Here is a 19,723-nt window from a genome sequence, read left to right as displayed (position 1 = left end):
TATGGCGGTCAGATTCTTTTTTATGTCAGTGCCCTTTTTACCCAATGACATCATTAACGTTTCCTGTAGGGAGTCATACACAGTCCTTAGTATACAAAGTCTCTAGCAGAGTATTTTTGTGTTTTTTTTTAATTTTTAAAAATTGTATTATTTATTTTTGGCTGTGTTGGGTCTTCATTGCTGCGCGCGGGCTTTCTCTAGTTGCGGCGAGCAGGGGCTACTCTTCATTGTGGTGCGTGGGCTTCTCATTGCAGTGGCTTCTCTTGTTGTGGAGCACAGGCTCTAGGTACGCGGGCTTCAGCAGTTGTGGCTCACGGGCTTCAGCAGTTGTGGCTCACGGGCTCTAGAGCACAGGCTCAGTAGTTGTGGCGCATGGGCTTAGCTGCTCCGCGGCATATGGGATCTTCCTGGACCAGGTATCGAACCCATGTCCCCTGCATTGGCAGGCAGATTCTTATCCACTGTGCCACCAGGGAAGCCCTCTAGCAAAGAGTTTTAAATAACACCTGCTGATTGGTATGAGGTCAAGCTCCTTTTGTGTGCAATAACTGAAGGCATAAACATCATTTAATAAATTCAACTATTACTTAAAAATATGTATATAGACACCCAGAATCTTAGCATCTGGGACCTCAGAGGCCATGTAGACCAGCCTTCCAGATGTACAACATCCCTTTGCAATGGCCTCAGCGGGTGAACTTCCAACTTCTGTTTCAATGCATCCCTACAACCAGAGGCTCACTACCACCTTTGGGAACCCATTTGATGGCTAGGTAGCAGTTACTTTTTTTTTTTTTTTTTTAATCTCAAACTTGCAACCAAAAAAGTTGCAACTACCTCTTTCTTCCTGAGCTACTTGAGAGTAATGTGCTGACCTGATGCCCTACCACCCATTCATATGTGCTTCCCACAGTGACATTCTCCTATGTAACCACAACACAATCATCAAAATCAGGAAATTAATACGTGATACATTTACCAACAATGAATTCTCAAACTCCATTCCAATTCCACCAAGTGTCTCAATTATGTCCTTTATAGCAAAAGAATCCAGTTCAGAATCGTGCTTTACCTTTAGTTGTTATATCATTCTAGAATAGTTCCTCAGTCTTTCCTTGATTTTTATGAATGTGACATTTTTAAAGATTATAGTTATTTGGTCCTTTGATTTGAACTTGCCAGACGTTTCCTCTGATTAGATCCAGGTTATGCATCTTTAGCAAGAATGTCTCAGAGGGCTTCCCTGGTGGCGCAATGGTTGAGAATCTGCCTGCCAATGCAGGGGACACGGGTTCGAGCCCTGGTCTGGGAAGATCCCACATGCCACGGAGCAACTAGGCCCGTGAGCCACAACTACTGAGCCTGTGCATCTGGAGCCTGTGCTCCGCAACAAGAGAGGCTGCAATAGTGAGAGGCCCGCGCACCACGATGAAGAGCGGCCCCCGCTTGCCGCAACTGGAGAAAGCCCTCGCACAGAAACTAAGACCCAACACAGCCATAAATAAATAAATAAAAATTTAAAAAAAAGAATGTCTCAGAAGATGCGATACTGTGTTCTCACCGCATCTGTGCCCGTAGTATGTGATCTGATTCGTCCCATTACTGATGCAGTCCCTTATGCTCACTTACTTAGGTGGTGTCTACCAGGCTTCTCTACTGCAACAATATTCTAGTTTTTCTTTGATATTAATTAATGAGTATTTTGCAGGGAGATACTAAATGAGATACTAAGAACGAGATACTAAGATCTCATTCCTCAACAAATTTCAAGATATTAGCGGATTAGTTTATGTAAGTATGGACTCGTGGTTTCCTATTTCAATTGGATGCTCAAGCTGATCCAGATTTAGCCAGAGGGAGCTCCTTCGAGCTGGTTTTTGTATCTTCTTTACATTGTCCATCATTCCTTGAGGCCTTCTTTTGTTTCTGGCACAGCAAGATGCCCCAGGCTCATCTTGCTTTTTGTTTTTTATTTGTTTGTTTTAAAACAGGAAGGGATACCATTCACCTCTTTATTTATAAAAATGGAATTATACCACCTATTTCATTAAATAGATTGGGTTGGCCCAAAAGTTCATTTGTTTTTTTCCATAAGATGGCTCCAGTAGCACTTAGTTATCTTTAACTTCATTTGAAACAATTTTGTTAGACTGTATTGTGACAACTGTAATATCAGCGTGCATTTAAAACAAAACTTATCGAAATTGGTGAATTTTTGTGTAGCCATTTTAATATTGAAGATGGAAGGAAAAAAAGCAACATTTTTGGCATATTATGCTTTATTATTTCAAGAAAGGTAAAAATGTAACTGAAACACAAAAAAAGATGTGTGCAGCATATGGAGAAGGTGCTGTGACTGGTCCAACGTGTCAAAAGTGGTTTGCGAGGTTTCGTGCTGGAGATTTCTCGCTGGACCACGCTCCACGGTTAGGTAGACCAGTTGAAGTTGACGGCGATCAAATCGAGACATTAACTGAGAACAATCAATGTTATACCACTCGGGAGATAGCCGACATACTCAGAATATCCAAATCAAGCACTGAAAATCATTTGCACCAGTTATGTTAATCACTTTGACGTTTCGGTTCCACGTAAGTTAAGCGAAGAAAACCTTCTTGACTGTATTTCCGCATACAATTCTCTACTGAAACGTAACGAAAACGTTCCATTTTTAAAACAAATTGTGATGGGCAATGAAAAGTGGATACTGTACAACAATGTGGAACAGAAGAGATCAGGGGGCAAGCGAAATGAACCACCCCTAACCACACCAAAGGCCAGTCTTCATCCGAAGAAGGTGATGTTGTGTATATGGTGGGATTGGAATAGAGTCCTCTATTGTGAGCTCCTCCTGGAAAACCAAACGATTAATTCCAACAAGCAGTGCTCCCAATCAGACCAACTGAAAGCAGGACTCGACGAAAAGTGTCTGGAATTAGTCAACAGAAAACGCATAATCTTCCAACAGGATAATGCAAGACTGCATGTTTCTTTGATGACCAGGTAAAAACAGCTACAGCTTGGCTGGGAAGTTCTGATTCATCTGTCATATTCACCAGACACTGCACCTTAGGATTTCCATTAATTTAGGTCTTTACAAAATTCTCTTAATGGAAAAAATTTCAATTCCCTGGAAGACTGTAAAAGGTACCTGGAACAGTTCCTTGCTTAAAAAGATAAAAAGTTTTGGAAAGACAGAATTATGAAGTTGCCTGAAAAATGGCAGAAGGTAGTGGAACAGAATGGTGACTGCATTGTTCAATAAAGTTCTTGGTGAAAATGAAAAATGTGTCTTTTATTTTTACTTAAAAACTGAAGGAACTTTTTGGCCAACCCAATATCACATATCATGGCATATGTTCAGGCCAATACATACACAGCCTTTTTCTTTTAGTTTGGTCCATAGTATTGCAGAGTGTGGATGGGCAGACGCTCCTGTGCTCAGGATGCTTCCAGATCTCAGCCTATGTACCTCTTCACCTGGCTGTTCACCTCTATCCTTTATAATCAACTGGTAAACATAAGTAAATGTTTCCCTGGGTTCTGTGAGCCACTCTAGCAAATTAAATCAAATCTGAGGAAGGGGTTGTGGGAACCTCCAGTTTACAGTTGGTTGGTCCGAAGCACAAGTGACAGCCTGGACTTGCTGTCTGAAGTGGCGGGCAGTCTTGTGGGACTGCGCCCTTAGCCTGTAGGATCTGTAGATCATACCAGATCATTAAATGTGCATTTAATGTGCACATTAAATTTGTTAGACACCCAGTTGGTGTCCACTGAGAAGTGGAGAACTGCCTGGTGATGCTGGAAAACACACCAAAGTTATCACATCCTCTGTCTTATTCCTTCAGTCATTTTATTTTACTTTTTAATTAATTTTTATTGGAGTATAGTTGATTTACAATGCTGTGTTAGTTTCTGCTGTACAGCAAAGTTAATCAGTTATACATACATATATCACTCTTTTCAAGATTCTTTTCCCATACAGGTCATTACAGAATATTGAGTAGAGTTCCCTGTGCTATACAATAGGTTCTTATTAGTTATCTATTTTATATATAGTAGTTTATACATGTCAATCCCAATCTCCTAATTTATCTCCCCCTTGGTGACCATAAGTTTGTTTTCTACATCTGTGACACTATTTGTTTTGTAAATAAGTTCATTTGTACCATATTTTTTTAGATTCCACATATAAGCGATATCATATGATATCTGTCTTTCTCTGACTTACTTTACCCAGTATGACAATCTCTAGGTCCATCCATATCACTGCAAATGGCATTATTTCGTTCTTTTTTATGGCTAAGTAATATTCCATTGTATATATGTACCACATCTTCTTTTCCATTCATCTTATCGATGGACATTTAGGTGGCTTCCATGGCTCCTTCAGTCATTTAAAAATGAGATCATTTCATAATGACATAGTTTCATGCGCCCTCATCACACTGAGCATTCTTTTCTGAATTAACATCATTCTGTCTACACAGCTTATAAAAGTGTACAGAGTAGGCACTCTTGGTTGCCTATTCAACATCCTATTCTCCCCCCTAAAATCCATTCCTCCCTAAAAGAAGCTGATTTTGTTCCAGTATCTACTCCCTTCCACATAACTGTGTGCATTCTAAATCAATCATGATAACCGCATTCCTCAGAACCAGTGATGGGTTTAGTAATTTGCATGTGAGCAAATGTGGACCAATGAAACACAAGGAAGTCTTCTAGGGACTTCCTAAAAAAGAAGCAAAGACAAGCAGATGGTTCCCTCTTCTTCCTTTGGAGGGTACTGTGTCTGGATGAGATGCACAGAACTGCTGTAACTATCCTCAGCCAGTGTGAGGGTGAAACCAGCCCCAGAAGGACAAAACTGAGATAATCACAAGACTAGTGGAGCCAGAGTCCTTAACGACTAGCCAGAGCCTCTCTTATCACTGACTTCTGGTTGTGCGAGATAATGTGTTTCCTTTCTGTGTAAGCCAGTTTGGTCAGGTTTTCTTTTCACTGCAGCCAACAGCATTTTAACTGATAAAGCAGTGAGAACTACACACCCCTCCAGGGCAGGTGGGATGAACCAGGGTAGAACTTCCAAGTCCCCTTTTTTCTTGATAGAGCCCAGGTGGATGTTGACACATAACACTGGCTCCTAAAACCCTCATCTTTGGCACTCCTAAAATGTTATTTTGTATTTGTACTGTTGCCCTTCAGTAAGAGAACTAGAGAGTTACTTCATATTTACATTGTTAGCTTCTTCATTGTTTCAACCTGCTCAGATCTTTTAAAGTAAGTTTGTTTTAAGGGGGGCGGGGGGGGGGGGGGGATGAAAAAGGAAGTTAAATAATTGCTATTTGATTGCAAAGCAATCCAGAGTAAAGAAGACAGAAGCAGAAGAGCAAATACAGAGCTAGGACACCAGAGATTTTTGCTCCAGTTATAACTGTGCCACTAGACTACTGAAGAATCCTGGGGAAAAAAAAATCACATAATTTCTGTGTTCCTAATTTCATGTATCTGTACATCAGTGAGATAACCTCCAGGTTCCCTTCTGGCATTAAAGTCCTACAACTCAGAGATTTCATCAGGGAATTCATGGCTCAGAATCCTTCTTCTACTGCTTGAAGCATAAAATCAGAAAAAGCAGCTCCCAAAAATCAGCTGTAGCCTATTAGTCATTAATTGAGATTGACTTCAAATCAACAAAACACTGTTTTGGAGCTGCCTCTTCCAAGAAACAGCTCTGTTACACGACAGATCAAGACGGAACTGTATGTGTGTTTACTATCGCTGAACGACAAGTGTAGAAAGCAACTGCCAACTCCTCACTCCATTCACCAATTTGACAAAAACATTCAGCACAGCCACCAGACCTGGGGAGTTTTGGCAGCTGAACCCAGACACTTAAAAAGCACGCTATCAACCTGAAGTGACTGCAAGATGTGGAAAGCCCTTCAATGCTTCCCAGTGCACTTAAAGTCTGAGCCCTTCGTTCCCAAGGCCCTTTGCAAAGTGTGGTCCTGACTAGCGCTCCATCAGTAGCTGCCTCTCTCCCTCTCTAGTGACTCATTCTGCCTGGCCTGAACCACCCTTCCCTATCTGATTTCCCTGCCCCACACCTGCCTCCACCCCCCCCCCCCCCCCGACGCAGATACCTCATCCTTCTGATCTCACTTAAAGTCAACTTCCTCATAAAATGCCTTCTCTGTGGCGTGAACACATACCGCTGCCACTTCCCCTGGGAGGGAACCCTGCTCATTCCTTCCTAGCACTTATTACCACCTGTAATTATTCTTTTGTTGTTTACCAGTTTTGTATGTCTCCCTCAGCTCTATGGGAGAAGAAACCATGTCTGTCTGGGTTGCCCCTGCATACCCAGAAAAGAACGACAATGCTGTGGCTGCCATCATACTTTCAATGACAACTTAAGGACACGAAAAACATGCTGAGGACACTACATCATTATATGAGAAAACTGTTTACAAAAGTATATCTTGTTTAAGCAGGAAGATTCCAAATTTTTAAATGTATACATTTATATATGTACAAAATACTATAAGGAAATATAACAAGGTATTCACAAGGATGGTATGATTACCCTTTTTTTTGTTTGTTTGGTATGGGGAATCTGGTGACAGAAAAATAATATACGGTATGCTAAAAGTGGACAACCATAACCACAGAGTGAAAGAAAATGTGTTGTAAGGATGAAGAGTAAAATGTGACTATCGGGACTTCCCTGTCGGTCCAGTGGTTAAGACTCTGTGTTTCCACTGCAGGGGGCACAAGTTCAATCCCTGGGCGGGGAACTAAGATCCGGCATGCGATGCAGCGCAGCCAAAAAAAAAAAAAAAAAAAAGTGTGACTATCAAATAATTAAATTGATTTAGTAATCACAACAGAACTAAGAACACTGATTATCTGGATAAGTTATGATACATTTGTTACTATGGCAGTCAGTTCACATCCCATATAGCTTCAACAGCACACAGCTGTGGATGAAAAACCAGTAGCCTAGGATCGTGGTCCCTAACCTGGCTGCACATGAGAATCACTGGGCATTCAGGAGGCTCAATACATCAGAGTCTCCGGGAGGTAGAGTCCTGGGAATCTGGGTATTTTAAGAGCTGGGTGATTCTGATACAAAGCCAAATTGGAGAACCACCAGCCTAGGATAAACGAAGAAGTTAAAGAACAGGTTTCTTTTCAGTAATGGTTTCATATAAACCAGGAACCTAGGAGGCAGAGATGCAAATGGTAACAGATTCTGCCAACAGCTGCCGCCTCCCACGAATCAACAAGCAATCATAAAGTGCACACAGTGTGGAAAAACCCATGCAGCATGCGCTGGTTTGTTCAACCACACAAATAATTCAAATACCAAGGGTAGGAGTAAGTTTTGGACTAGCACTTTGCCTACGACTCAGAACTCAGCCTTGGCTTCACACACCAAAGCAGTCAAAAAATAATTCTGAGAAGAGAAGATAAAAAACAGACGTCTTGGGCTTCCCTGGTGGCACAGTGGTTGAGAATCTGCCTGCCAACGCAGGGGACACGGGTTCAAGTCCTGGTCTGGGAAGATCCCACGTGCCGCGGAGCAACTAGGCCCGTGAGCCAACTACTGAGCCTGCGCGTCTGGAGCCTGTGCCCCGCAACAAGAGAGGCCACAATAGTGAGAGGCCCGCGCACTGTGATGAAGAGTGGCCCCCGCTTGCCGCAACTAGAGAAAGCTCTCGCACAGAAACGAAGACTCAACACAACCAAAAATAAATAAATAAATAAATTTTTAAAAAAAAACAAAAAAAACAAAAACAGATGTCACAAAATTCATGCCCCAGAACTGAAACACCCCTCAGTGTTTGACTCAGGGCAACCCTGAGTTGACTCAGGGCAACCCCTCAGTCTTCAGTAGAACTCATTAACTCCTCTCTATTCCTTTCCATGAGACAGTCCCAGAGCAGATCACATTTGTAGATTAAGAGGGGGTAGAGAATCCATAGGGAGGCACACGAAGAGAAACTATAGAAATTTAACCATATACTCTAAAATGTTACATTGTTCACATCAATTTGGTGTGGAACAAAACATCACAGTATCTCAATAAACCCCAGAGGTGTGAAAACAATTGTTCATAACTATGACTATCATGATCTAGGTCCTTTAGGAAAAAAGTTAAATTACGTTCCTTACATTCTGTTTAAGGAAGCAAGAGTGAGAGAGCATTAGCATTTGAGCGTCCTTGATATGTTTACAACAATAAACAACCCATCTATGATCTCATTTTATGAAATAACCTTGTAATGTAGGGATCAGTCCCATTTTAAAACCAGGCAGTAGAGGCCCAGAGAACTGAAGTACATTGTTTACATCATATAGTACCTACAGCAGAGCCATGCTTAAGTTCGGATAACTGAAATATTTCCTTTGCTCATTATATCATACCGCACTGCCACTTTTTAAATCATCTTGGTTAGAAGTATTTCTAATTTTGTGTGTGTGTGTATGTGTGTGGTTGTAAGACTAAAAGCCATCTGGAAAACAAGCACCTAGAACAGTGGTTTTCAAACTGGTTTTTCAATGTGATAGCATTTCTTCTCAAACAAAAAATTCCTTGGTCATAGATATAGAGAACAAACTAGTGGTTAGGGAAAAGGGGAAGGGCATGATAGTGGTAGGGATTAAGAGATACTAACTACTCTGTATAAAGTAAATAAGCAACAAGGATACACTGTACAGCACAGGGAAATATAGCCATTATTTTGTAATAACTTTAAATGGAGTATAATCTATAAAAATATTGAATCACTATGTGGTATACCTGAAACTAGTATAATATTGTAAATCAACTATACTTCATTGAAAAAATAAATTAAAAATAAAAATAAATTAGCTCATCAAGAAAAAAATTCCTTGGAACCCCAATATGTAGATGCAGAGCTGCTCTGTTGAAAGGAGAGGGGCTGAAGCCCTACTCCACCCCTACCTGGCATCCAAGATGGCTTCTCATGGCCCAGGACACCACAGAATGCAGACTGAAAGAGCACCAATCATATGATCTGAGTCACTGGGTTTGCTGTATGAAAGAGTGTCCCTTTAGAGACATTCAACAAATGATACCAAGTTATATAAAGGCCTCCCGATGCTGGTAAAAATGTCATCAACTTGCTAAGGTAAGCAACAACACGAGATTACAGAACCACTCAAGTAGGTTTCCTCCTTGTTGTATGGATGACAAGCTCCACCTGTCTGAGTTCTACAAGTCTTTGAAAAGATGTCTATCATTTCACAAGGATCCCAAATATATTTTAGTGCTTTTTTTCTCCCCCAAGAGTAATGGTAGTTTTATTTTCCTATCTTCCCAAAGACTAGAGTTACAACAGAAAAATCAGATTGTTTAAATATACAAAATACAATACATAAAATCCGGAAAATACATAGTTCAGGCAGGAATCAAAGATGTGGAAATATTATGCGTTCATTTACTCATTCACTGATAGAAGTGAAAACGTTTTGTTCTTAATGCCTGGAAATAAGCCTTCAGAGATAAAGAAGATAAAGTTGCCCTCGGGACTTAGAGACTAGAGGTAGGACACAAATACGAATTGACAGCATGGGCTGAATGCAATAAAAAAAAAAAAAAAAGAACTCCTCATAGTTGTACTTCCTGACATTTGAACTACTCTAGAGATGTTCTTTGGAGGATTTTTTAAAAAAGGTTTTCTTCTTAGTTACAAGTAACATAGGCTAGGATGGCAGAATCAGGCTAACTCAACCTCACGATCAAAGGCTATTCTTACAATAAATTTTAAATGACCGAGATGTCCATGAAAGCCAAAACTGAAACATAACTGATTTTAGGGTGATCCAAAATAAGTGTAAGGTTTTGTGTTTTTTTTAAATGGAGTTTGACTTTTTTTTTTTTAATTGACTATGAAATTTTTCTCAACTTTATACTGAGCACAGAGCAGCGGTTTGAGACAAAGCCCTTCGGGATCGCCCTGACCCGGCTACGGATGATCCTCTATTGTACAAGTTACTCAAAGCAGACTTTGTGATCAGAGAGGAAAAAATTGTTTTAATTGCTCTTGGTGTTTGCTTCATTGTTTTAGATGAAGCCATTTTTTGACTAATTCATTGGCTTCTAGCGCTTATGGGACCCTGGTGTATGTAAGCGGTAATTTTTTCCCCCAAGTCTTAGTAATATGACTGTAGGTGATAAATGGAGAGGAGGAATGAAAGCAAAGTTGGGTTTGTCTCTTGATGCATTTCCCCATCTATTCCAGAAGTTTTTGTTTTGTTTTAATAGAACCTTGAATTGGCCTGTGTATTTTTTGGAAAAAAGCTATGTTCAGCACTAAACAACCTTTTTATTAAAGCAAAATAGCTTTACTAAAATTAATGCTTTAATCTCACTAAAGCGAAATCCATTTCCATACTGTGCACCAAGGGGCAGAAAGGTGGGGAGAATGAAGACGGTCTCATTGAGACATAGAGTAACTACTCCCCCATGAGCAGCTGTGTCTGGAATACAAATTGGGGTATCCTCAGGGGTGAGGCTGAGACAAGCAGGAGATGGGAAGGTGGGCGAAGTATCAGAAAGGAACCAGTTGAGGCTCTCAAATCCCTTCTCCATCAATTAAAGTCACTTATCAGAAACCCTTACTTTAAAATGGCCTACTTTCCAAAAGTGGACCATTCTATTTCACCAAGAAATGTTGAAAGCCATGATTAGAGTCACAGGCTGGCTCACATATGTCTCTAACCCACAATGGAATGACCATAGTATTCACCACGCAGTCTGGGTGCTGAGTCTTAAAAGTTCTGTAATTAGGCATAAAATAAAGGAAGAAAAAAAATTTCTTTTCCATTTCCTCTTCTAGGCCCAAAGATAAGCCACAGACAAATTTTTTAATTGAGCCAAGTTTTTCTCTGGCACCCTCCCTCTCTGTCCTCAGAGCCTGCCTCCCCAGGAATAAACTGGGCTCACACTATCTTTGGCCCATCCTTCCCGCCAGAGTTCAGCTCTCCATCGCAGGTCTGCAGTGACAGGCTGCAAAATTATTACTCAGCAATGAAATTCTCAGTCCCTCCTTCTAACTGACCTCATCAAGGCATGAGACAGAAAGGACCCAGCAAATTTACCCTCATGTGCCTGGGCTGCATTAGAAGTATTTGACTTTGGAAGAGGATTCTTATCAGCCTGACTCAGTCTCTAGTTGGGAGAATTTGGGGGTAGCATAAGACAGGAATGAAAAAAGTGCCGACAATGCGGGGGGTGGTGGTGGTGGTGGTGGATATTTTCAAGCAGTGGAAGCTGGCAGGCAGCATGGCCAGCCCACTGGCGCTGAAAGTGGATGGCGAGAAAGCAACGGGCTAGGACATCAGGGCCCAGGTGAAAGGGGTGTCTCCCGATGAGAAACTCTCTCTCCTTCCAACAAGGATCTGCTCACATTCTACCTCTTCCACAGAGCACTGTCTGCCTACTCCCAATCCCATTTTCTCTTTTTCTGAATTCCCTGAGAACTCTAGTACATAACATATATACAACTCTTAATTACACTGTCATCAGTTCTGTTTTTAAAAAATCTGCTTCATTGGCTCCTTCTCTCTAGGAAGCCCTAAAAATAATTGACTGTCTGCAATATTCATTTTGGCTCAATCATATTCTACTTGACCTGGATCTATTTATTAAGGTATCTTTTACTCCCAATTAAGCTATCCCCCAAAGAATGACTTTTTATAAAGTAACCCCCACCAAAGTGCCCAACATAGTGATGAGCACACAGCAAGAATTCAAGTAGTTGCTAGCTTTAAAGCCAGGAGATTATATTAAAAGTACGTAAGGTCTATAGTTAAATAAGGAAATAAGTTAGAGGTTTTTTTTTTTTTTAAGACTATATTTAAAGTTAATCACCCATCTATAGTGCCTGGAGACTTCAGACACCAATGCCACCAACCTTCATGAAAGCAGAGAACAGTAAACATGAAGAATAAAATATTCTGGAACACTTATGAATAATACGAACAGCTGATCTCCTTTGCCAAAGAGTTTAAAACAATTTTCAGGAACTAAATAGTGGTAACCCTGGAGGGAATGGGGTTATGAGTGTGACAGTCACGGAGACAGTTGGGACCAACAAGGGCACTTGATCCACAGGGCTGCACTGAGAGGGGATGGAGAGGAGAGACAGAGGACCATCTGCTGAGCATCTACTATGCTACGGGTACCACGCTAAGTGTTTTACAGGTGGTAGAATTTAATCTTTGCAGTAACGCTTCATCTTTACAGATGAAGAAACCGAGACTCAGGGAGGCTAAGCAACTTGTCTAAGCCCACATGGGTGGTAGTAGCGGACAGAGAAAGGATTAAGGTCCAGGGCTATTTATCTCCAATGTTTCTGCTTTCTCCACTAGGTAACCCCAAACCCTTCTAGAACACTTTTCATTCTTGCCCCCCAAATAAAGCCAAAACGAATGACTCTGTCTTTGTGAGGAAGGAAGAGCAAGCCCTTCAGGGTCAGGGCAGGGAGGTGAGGCCATGTGGGAAGGATTCAGAAACAGAGTTAACATTAGTTGGGAGGGAATTATGTACCAAGCACTGACCAGACACTTTTTACACTTCATGTGATTTCATCCCAATTACCCTAAGAGGCAATCATTTTACATATATAAGGAAACTGAGGCTTAGGTAAGTTAACTTACCCTAAGGTATAATGCTAATAAAAAGAGTGAAAGTGAAGCTGGGATCTGAACTTGGTCAGGCAGGACTCGAAGCCTGTGCTCTCTTCACTGCTTTCCGATGTAAGCATGTGCTCCCCTTTCTTCTTCCCATAAATGACAAAAACTAAAGTTTGGGAAACACCGTCTACTAAGAGATCTGCCCAGTTATTACCTAGCAGGTAAACTGAAGGGAGCCTCCATCCCAGAGGAAATAAAACTGTTATTTCCTGGAAATAAAACTGTTAAACTGTTATCTCAACCAAGGAATTGAATAGACAGAAAGAGAGAGGCTTGCAATGTATATTTAAAACTGCTGTTACCCTCTGAACCCATTCCTGAATCTAGTTGACTTTTTGATAGGCCATGTCAGTGGGGCTCATCACCAGTGGGGCTGGAGCCACAGTTGACAGCAGATCCCACTAGATAGGCTTGGCAGTGACATACATGACCCAATCCTGTCCCAATAGCAACACAGCAAGGGATGCCAGAGAGTTAGCATAAAATGAGGCTGGTCCTTGAGATCCGGTCCTTTTTGCTGAGGTGGTTCAGACTTAGGTGAAAATGTCAGCAAACAGCTCTCCACATTAGGATAATTCACAACACTGACAGCTTACACGAGTCATTAAACAAACACACTTCTATCTATACCAGCTTCACCATTTTCATCTCCAAGTTGAGCAAAAAGTCAAAGCTCCTCTCTTTAAGGAAGAAGAACCCTTCAGAACCTGTGATGAAACTCACCAGTAGCAGCTTCTGAGTGCTTGATTCCACCCACATCTGGCTCTGTTTGGGAGCTAAATTCAGCAGAAGTCTCCAGGGTCAACAAATGACCCCGAATAAAAATAGTCTTGGAAATCTGTCACGGAGTAGGAAAGGAAACAAGACGGCTGGGTGATTCACTCCAAATGGCAGCTCCGAAACCCAAATTCTCATTTTTTTGTCCCAATATGAAGCCAATGTGCAAAACAGGCCCAGAGCAAACTGTCCTTTTCCGAAGGCCTCTAAAAGTGGTTGCCAAAGAATTTCACATGCAAGCCAAAAAGATTTAGTGTGCCATTCACCTCTCCTATGAATCTAACTACAGCTCCTTTGAAGGAGAGCTCTGAACCAATCACAGATTGACACGTGCTTGAGGACCACCAGGGTACCTAAGGTTGTGCCCCAGGAAGCAAGAGGGACCCTTTGTCCTATCTAATTTTCCAAATGATCAAAGAGCTGCAGAAAGAGTACAGAGGTTGTGTGGCGAGTGAGAGCGAAAGCGAGCACCTGTTCACTGCCTTTCTACTAATTCTGCAGCTCATTGCTCCTGCCCGCCCCCCACACACACTGAAGTTGTATTAAATTAAGTACAACATTTTGAGATGATTGTATGCTTTTTTTAAGTTAAGAATTCCATGGGCTGAAGAATAATCAGCCAACATTTGACGGCTTAGTTCACTCATTTTATTTTTTTATTTTAATTTTTTTTACTTTTTGGCCACGCCGCGTGCCTTGTGGGATCTTAGTTCCCTGACCAGGGATCGAACCCAGGCCCTCGGCAGTGAAATCGCGGAGTCCTAACCACTGGACCACCAGGGGAGTCCCAGTTCACTCATTTTAAAATGTGTTGAACACATAGCTGCCCAATTCTGGAGCGTGATAGAAAATGCAGAAGGGCTAGAGGTGGGTTTGCTTCACAGCCACTCACTTGTGCTTGCCCTTCCAAAGCCGTGTATCTAATTTGACATTCATTAATTTATACTCTTTTTCTTAGAGGTGGTTCCCTCCTCCCCAGCTGTAATGAATTTCAAAGGACCACACAACCTGGATCCACCTCTGGACAGGCTCTCTGGCTTTAGGGAATCTCACAATTTGGTGGGAATGCAGACATGCAGAGAAAACAACATAGCATGATAAATCCTCTCTAACAGTTATGATCAAGTGCCCATATATCTTGGGAGCACAGGTGAGGGTATGGTTAACCCTTGCCTTGGACGTTTGGGAAAGACTTTTCAGAACTGGTCTCGCAGGACAAGTAAGAGTCTGACAGGCAGGGAATGAGGGTAGAGAGTAGGGGGAGGACATTCCAGGGCATTCCAGGGAATGAGAACAGCCAAGGCCAGTGGTTCTCAACTGGGGACAATTTTGCCCCCTCCCCCAGGGGACATTTGGCAACATCTGGAAACATTTTTGGTTGTCATATGGGAGGGGAGGGGTGCTCCTGGCATCTGGTGGGTAGAGGCCAGGGGTGCTGCCAAACATCCGACAACACACAGGGCAGCCCCCCCACCCCCAGCAAAGCATGACCCAGCCCCACTGTCAACAGCACCAAGCCTGAGGAAAGCCTGGTCTAAGCAAAGGTACAAAAGGAACACTGTGTTAGGTTAAAGGTGAGAAGTTGCCTGGAGCTTCGGTAAACACAGTGCTTCAAATCACTGCTTTTATGGAAGAGAAAAACCGGTAAGAAAAGAGGACAAATTAAATTCCCAAAGAGCCAAGACACCAGGCTGAGCAGATGCCTTATTCTCAAAACAGGAACCACCACCACCAGCAAAATTAGAAACTGGAAGCCTGAAGTGGGTTTCCTCGACCTGTGACATGAAAAGCACATGTCTCAGGCCACTGTCCCCAGGAACAGCTGCCCGCATTCCTCCTTCCTCGAGGACGGCTAAGTGGCGAGTAAGAGCACAGAGAGGACCAGATGCTCCACGTGGCTGCACCAGGCGGGTCTCTCACTGCGAGACACGGTGCAGAGCTGATGTGAATTTTGTTAGAACTCAAGTCCAGGAACGGCCCAAGCCACGAGAAAAGGAACCAAAGGCTCTGAAAAGGAAGCGGCTAGGAAGAAAGCAGACCATGGTGGGGATGCCGAGGTCGGGCCTTCAGGTGGCCATGCGGGGGTTTGGCGGGAACCAGGCCTGACCATGAAGGCTGGAGGTGCTTGTGCAGGCATCTGACTCCTGGATTGGACCCTTGGAAGTGGAGTGAGGAGCTTACCACCATCACCAAAACCACCGACACCTCTGCCTCCACCAAAAGGAAAAGCAAATAAATAGAACAAATCTCCCTTAGCAAGAGACTCCTTGGAGGGAGAGAAGGCAGCCCTCAAGATCCTAGCAGTTTTGGGTATAAGGGTAAAATACAAACTGAAATACAAACATTCTCAGATGTGCTAACTCACACTAATCCACATCATTGAGTCTTGCCTCATCCAGACCCGCAGGCACAGACACATGCCTACGTCAATTTTTAAAAATAATAACAGTAAGGGGAAAGTGACATTGATTGTAGCAGACGTCTAAAAATAAAGCTTTTACCCAAGAGAGGAAAAGAAAGCCAGACTAGTAGCAAAATAAGAAGATAATTCTAAATGGACAATGTCACAAAAGCTTTAAAAAAAAAAAAGTAACCGAAACATTCCTTTTTTTCTCTCTCTATAAAAAATGTTGTCACAGTGGGTGCTACTGTAGGGAAAATTAAAATTCAGTTTGGATGACACAGACCCCTGAAACAACTGTAGCTGTAAGTGCCTAAATGTATGTCACAGACCATAAATGAAGGAAAGGGGCCTTGCAGAAGAGCCAGATAGACAGCAGGGGACAGGACATTCCAGACGGGAGTGAGAGGAGAAGCCGCAGCTTGGGGAAGGCAGGAATGATAAGAGCACATGCGCACATACCCACTGTGAGATGAAATACACTCAAATTTCGCCTCTATACAACCATAAATATACACCCCGTATGGACCAACCACCCATATTCCAGGAGATGAAAACATTACATGACATAATCGCACCTGGATCTACAGTGGGTTTGTGGTCACCTTCTGCAGAGGGACACAGATATCCAAGGGTCCACACGAGCATGAGCCCAGTAGCTCATACAGCTAAAACACTGGAACAGTCTGGAGGAACACCAGGCTGATAGGAAATTCCAACTATCAGAGAGCGGCCTGCTTTCCACCTGGGTCATCAAGATTTACAGCTGGGGAGGAGGCAAGGGCACTGCTACCCTTTTTTACAGCTCCCGGGAACCAACCCCTCCCAACTTATAAATAAACCATGAACAATCACTGAACCCGTGCGCTGAGACTTGCAGCCAATTTGCAGAGTGGTCGAGTACACACACAGGTGAGACGCATACAACATCCGAATCTTGATGGACCTGGTGACTGGGAATAAAGGTAGACCTAGAAACCCGGGCGTTAGCCAAGGGTCATACTAATGAGAGCTGGCGATTCCTTCCACAACTCCCCAACACCCACTCCTTCCCCTCCGGACAACTCAGTGTATTCAAGATCACCCAGAGTCAGCTTTTAAGCTCCACTCCTCTGCTTGGCACTTTAGCCACCTGGAACGTTCTCCACCTACACAGCTCCTACCCATCCTCTGCAACTCCTCTCAACCGCTCCTCTCCTCTCGATGGTGTTTCTGAGCCAGCCTAAGGCATCTCTCCCTCTGCTGAACTTCCAGAACAATCAGGTTGTACAATTACTTGGCAAAGAATCATCTAAGCTCTACAAAGCTTAACTTTTCTGTTGTTTTCTTGACCTATTATTTAAATGAATAAAAATTTTCACCTTGCTCCCTGTCTTCGTAAACATTGCATGTCTTTGAGAGGTAAGGACACATCTGATGGTTCTTTGGACCCTCCCACCTTACCTCCTAAAGTACCCTGCATAATGCAGAATTAAATCGCAAAGTTCTCTCCTGTGCAAAGTTCTCTTCTGAGCTAAGTTAGGCTCACATTAATAATCTATCTTAAGAGGCAAGCCTCACAAGACTTTGCAACCAATGATATGTGAAAGCAAAAACAGAACCTAAGGGCAGAAAAATCTTGGAGATCATTATTTTACAAATTAGGAAACTCAGACACACGGACTGGCTCAAAGTCGTTTATGGTAGGTGGGTGTAGAACTCCAGTCTGTGCCCCTGCTCCTTACTCTGGGACATAATGAAGCCTGGCTAAGAGCAGATGAAGACTATGGAGACTGCAATTTTGAAGATTAAAAAAGTTTTTAAAATTCTTAAAGTTAACAGGGGAATTCATACTGAGAAGTGGGATTAGTTAAGCACCCAAACCGAGATTAAGATTTTCACTTTTAAGTTTATGGAGCGATATTTAAAACCTACAAGAAATGGAGTCAGAACTTCCAGGAAACACCTCCCCCCCCCCAACTCAGTTATTTTGAAACTCCATTTACTGTAATGTTTTCTTTAAAAAAAAAAAAAAGGTCAAACTACTTTAAAGCTCTGCTTACATATTACTCTATCAGGAGTGAAATAATCCCATGTAGAAGCCTTTCTAAAACAAACTCGTCCTGGAAGCCCATCCCGGGGCGTTGAGTTGTGACTACATTCTCAAGGATGTCAGTAACACAAGGGTTCCATCCACAACTCCTTGAAAAAAACTGAAACCACGAATGCCTTGTCAAATTCAGACAGTTTATCTTGGCACTGGCAAGCAGAGCAGTCTCTTCGATGTCTGGAAACGTGTCTAATTACGTTCAGAGAGTAACGAAAAAATAGCCGGTGTCCCGGAACAGACAGCTCAGGGATCACTCCATAGCGTCCTGAATGACGTGATGGAACCACGCCAGGAAAAAATAAAGACGAAAGCGAAAAAAGAAAAGAACCAAGTGTGAAACCGCGATGAGACCCTAGCCTCTCTCCAAAACAACCCTCCAGTCTTCCCAGAGCCTTGCGGCCGCCACGACTCTCCCAAAAGTTTTTATTTCCCTTTACTCTTGTTTCCATTAGGTCACCTGGCCCGCCCACAGCACTTACCTGGGGCAGCGCACTAGCTGCCTGGCCCCAAGCGCTGCCTCCCCCCGACACCCCCTCCCCCGTCCGGACAGCACCCAAGGACACCCCCTCTCTAGAAGGCGCAGTCCTGGAGCTCGGCACGCCCGTTCCACTCCAATGCGGCCGCACCCCAGGGCGTCCTCTCTCGGGAAAGCTCAACCATCGAGCTCAGAGGACCCCGGACACACCAAATCGGCCGCACTCCATCCCTCGCGCTCGGTGCACCCCCGACACCCCCAATCCGGCCGCACCGCAAGGGCGCCCCCTCTCGGGAAAGCGCAGGCTCGCGGCATTGCGCACGGCCGCTCCGCCCTCACCTGAGCCGGAGGTTGGCCATGAACTCGGGCATGGAGACGGTGTCCATCAGCACGAAGTCCGCCTTCCCGAACTCCAGGCTCTCCTGCTCCGCCATGGCGCCGGCGCACGGGCTCAGGTGGGCGCGGACGGGTTCAGGTGGGCGCGCTCGGGCGGCGGGGGCGCGCGGCGAGCTCGGGCAGGGCCGGGGCCGGGGCGGGGCGCGGGGAAGGGGGCGCCGCGGCGGCTCGGCGGGGCTGGGCGGGACGGAGGCCGCTCCGCTGCTCCTCAGCGCGCTCTCGTCCGGCGCGGCTCACCCGGCAGTTTCCGCTTTTCCCGCGGCTGCTGCCCGGCGCTGTGGGGGAAGAGACAACGAGACGGAGACGGCGGCGGCTGGTCCCGCCTCTGGCCTTGTGTGGCCCCGGCCCCGCGGCTGCCCGCCCCACCCGCCCCGGCCTGGCCCGGCCCGGCCCGGCCCGGCCTCTCCGCCCCGCCCCGCCCCCCCCGGCCGAGGAGCCGCCCCCGCGGCGCAGGCCACCACCTCCTCACCTGGGCGGCGCGCACGCGCGGGGCGGCCGGCGGGGGCGCGCTCCGGGCCGGGCAGAGGCGGCGGGGTGGCAGCGCCCTCTGGGGACGGGCGCTGGGAGCTCAAGGGGGCGGTGCCGAGGCGTGCGAACGTAGGAGGTGGGTGGAATCAAGTTTCCAGGATTGCCGCCTCCGCCCGGGCTTGGTATATGCCAACAAAGTTACGAAAGTATCTTGTGGAGCTTCTCGCGTGGATAATTCATTACGATTCTGTCACCCCGCTGCGAAACCCTCTCCTGCTCTTCTGCTCACATCCTCTCCGTCCTTAAAATGATGGTTCACGCTCAGACTGAGAGATAGTAATAATAATTAACACGTTGCGGGTACCAAAAGTGCCCAGAGATTTATAAG

General features: G+C 44.3%; 1 protein-coding gene across 1 annotated transcript in view; it reads right to left on the bottom strand.

Moving 5' to 3' along the window:
• Window positions 1-19,267, bottom strand: part of MYO1D (myosin ID) — a 348,817-nt gene extending 329,550 nt beyond the window's left edge. The window contains exon 1 of the mRNA XM_068530137.1: window positions 18,811-19,267. Coding sequence (XP_068386238.1) covers window positions 18,811-18,905 — 95 coding nt within the window. The 5' untranslated portion in view covers window positions 18,906-19,267. The remainder of the gene's footprint in view (window positions 1-18,810) is intronic.
• Between the last annotated feature and the right edge of the window lie 456 nt (window positions 19,268-19,723).

The sequence above is a fragment of the Eschrichtius robustus genome, chromosome 20 (assembly GCF_028021215.1).
Source record: "Eschrichtius robustus isolate mEscRob2 chromosome 20, mEscRob2.pri, whole genome shotgun sequence".
Lineage (NCBI taxonomy): Eukaryota > Metazoa > Chordata > Mammalia > Artiodactyla > Eschrichtiidae > Eschrichtius > Eschrichtius robustus.
The sequence above is the reverse complement of the archived record's forward strand: the minus strand, read 5'-3'. Positions and strand labels throughout refer to the sequence as shown.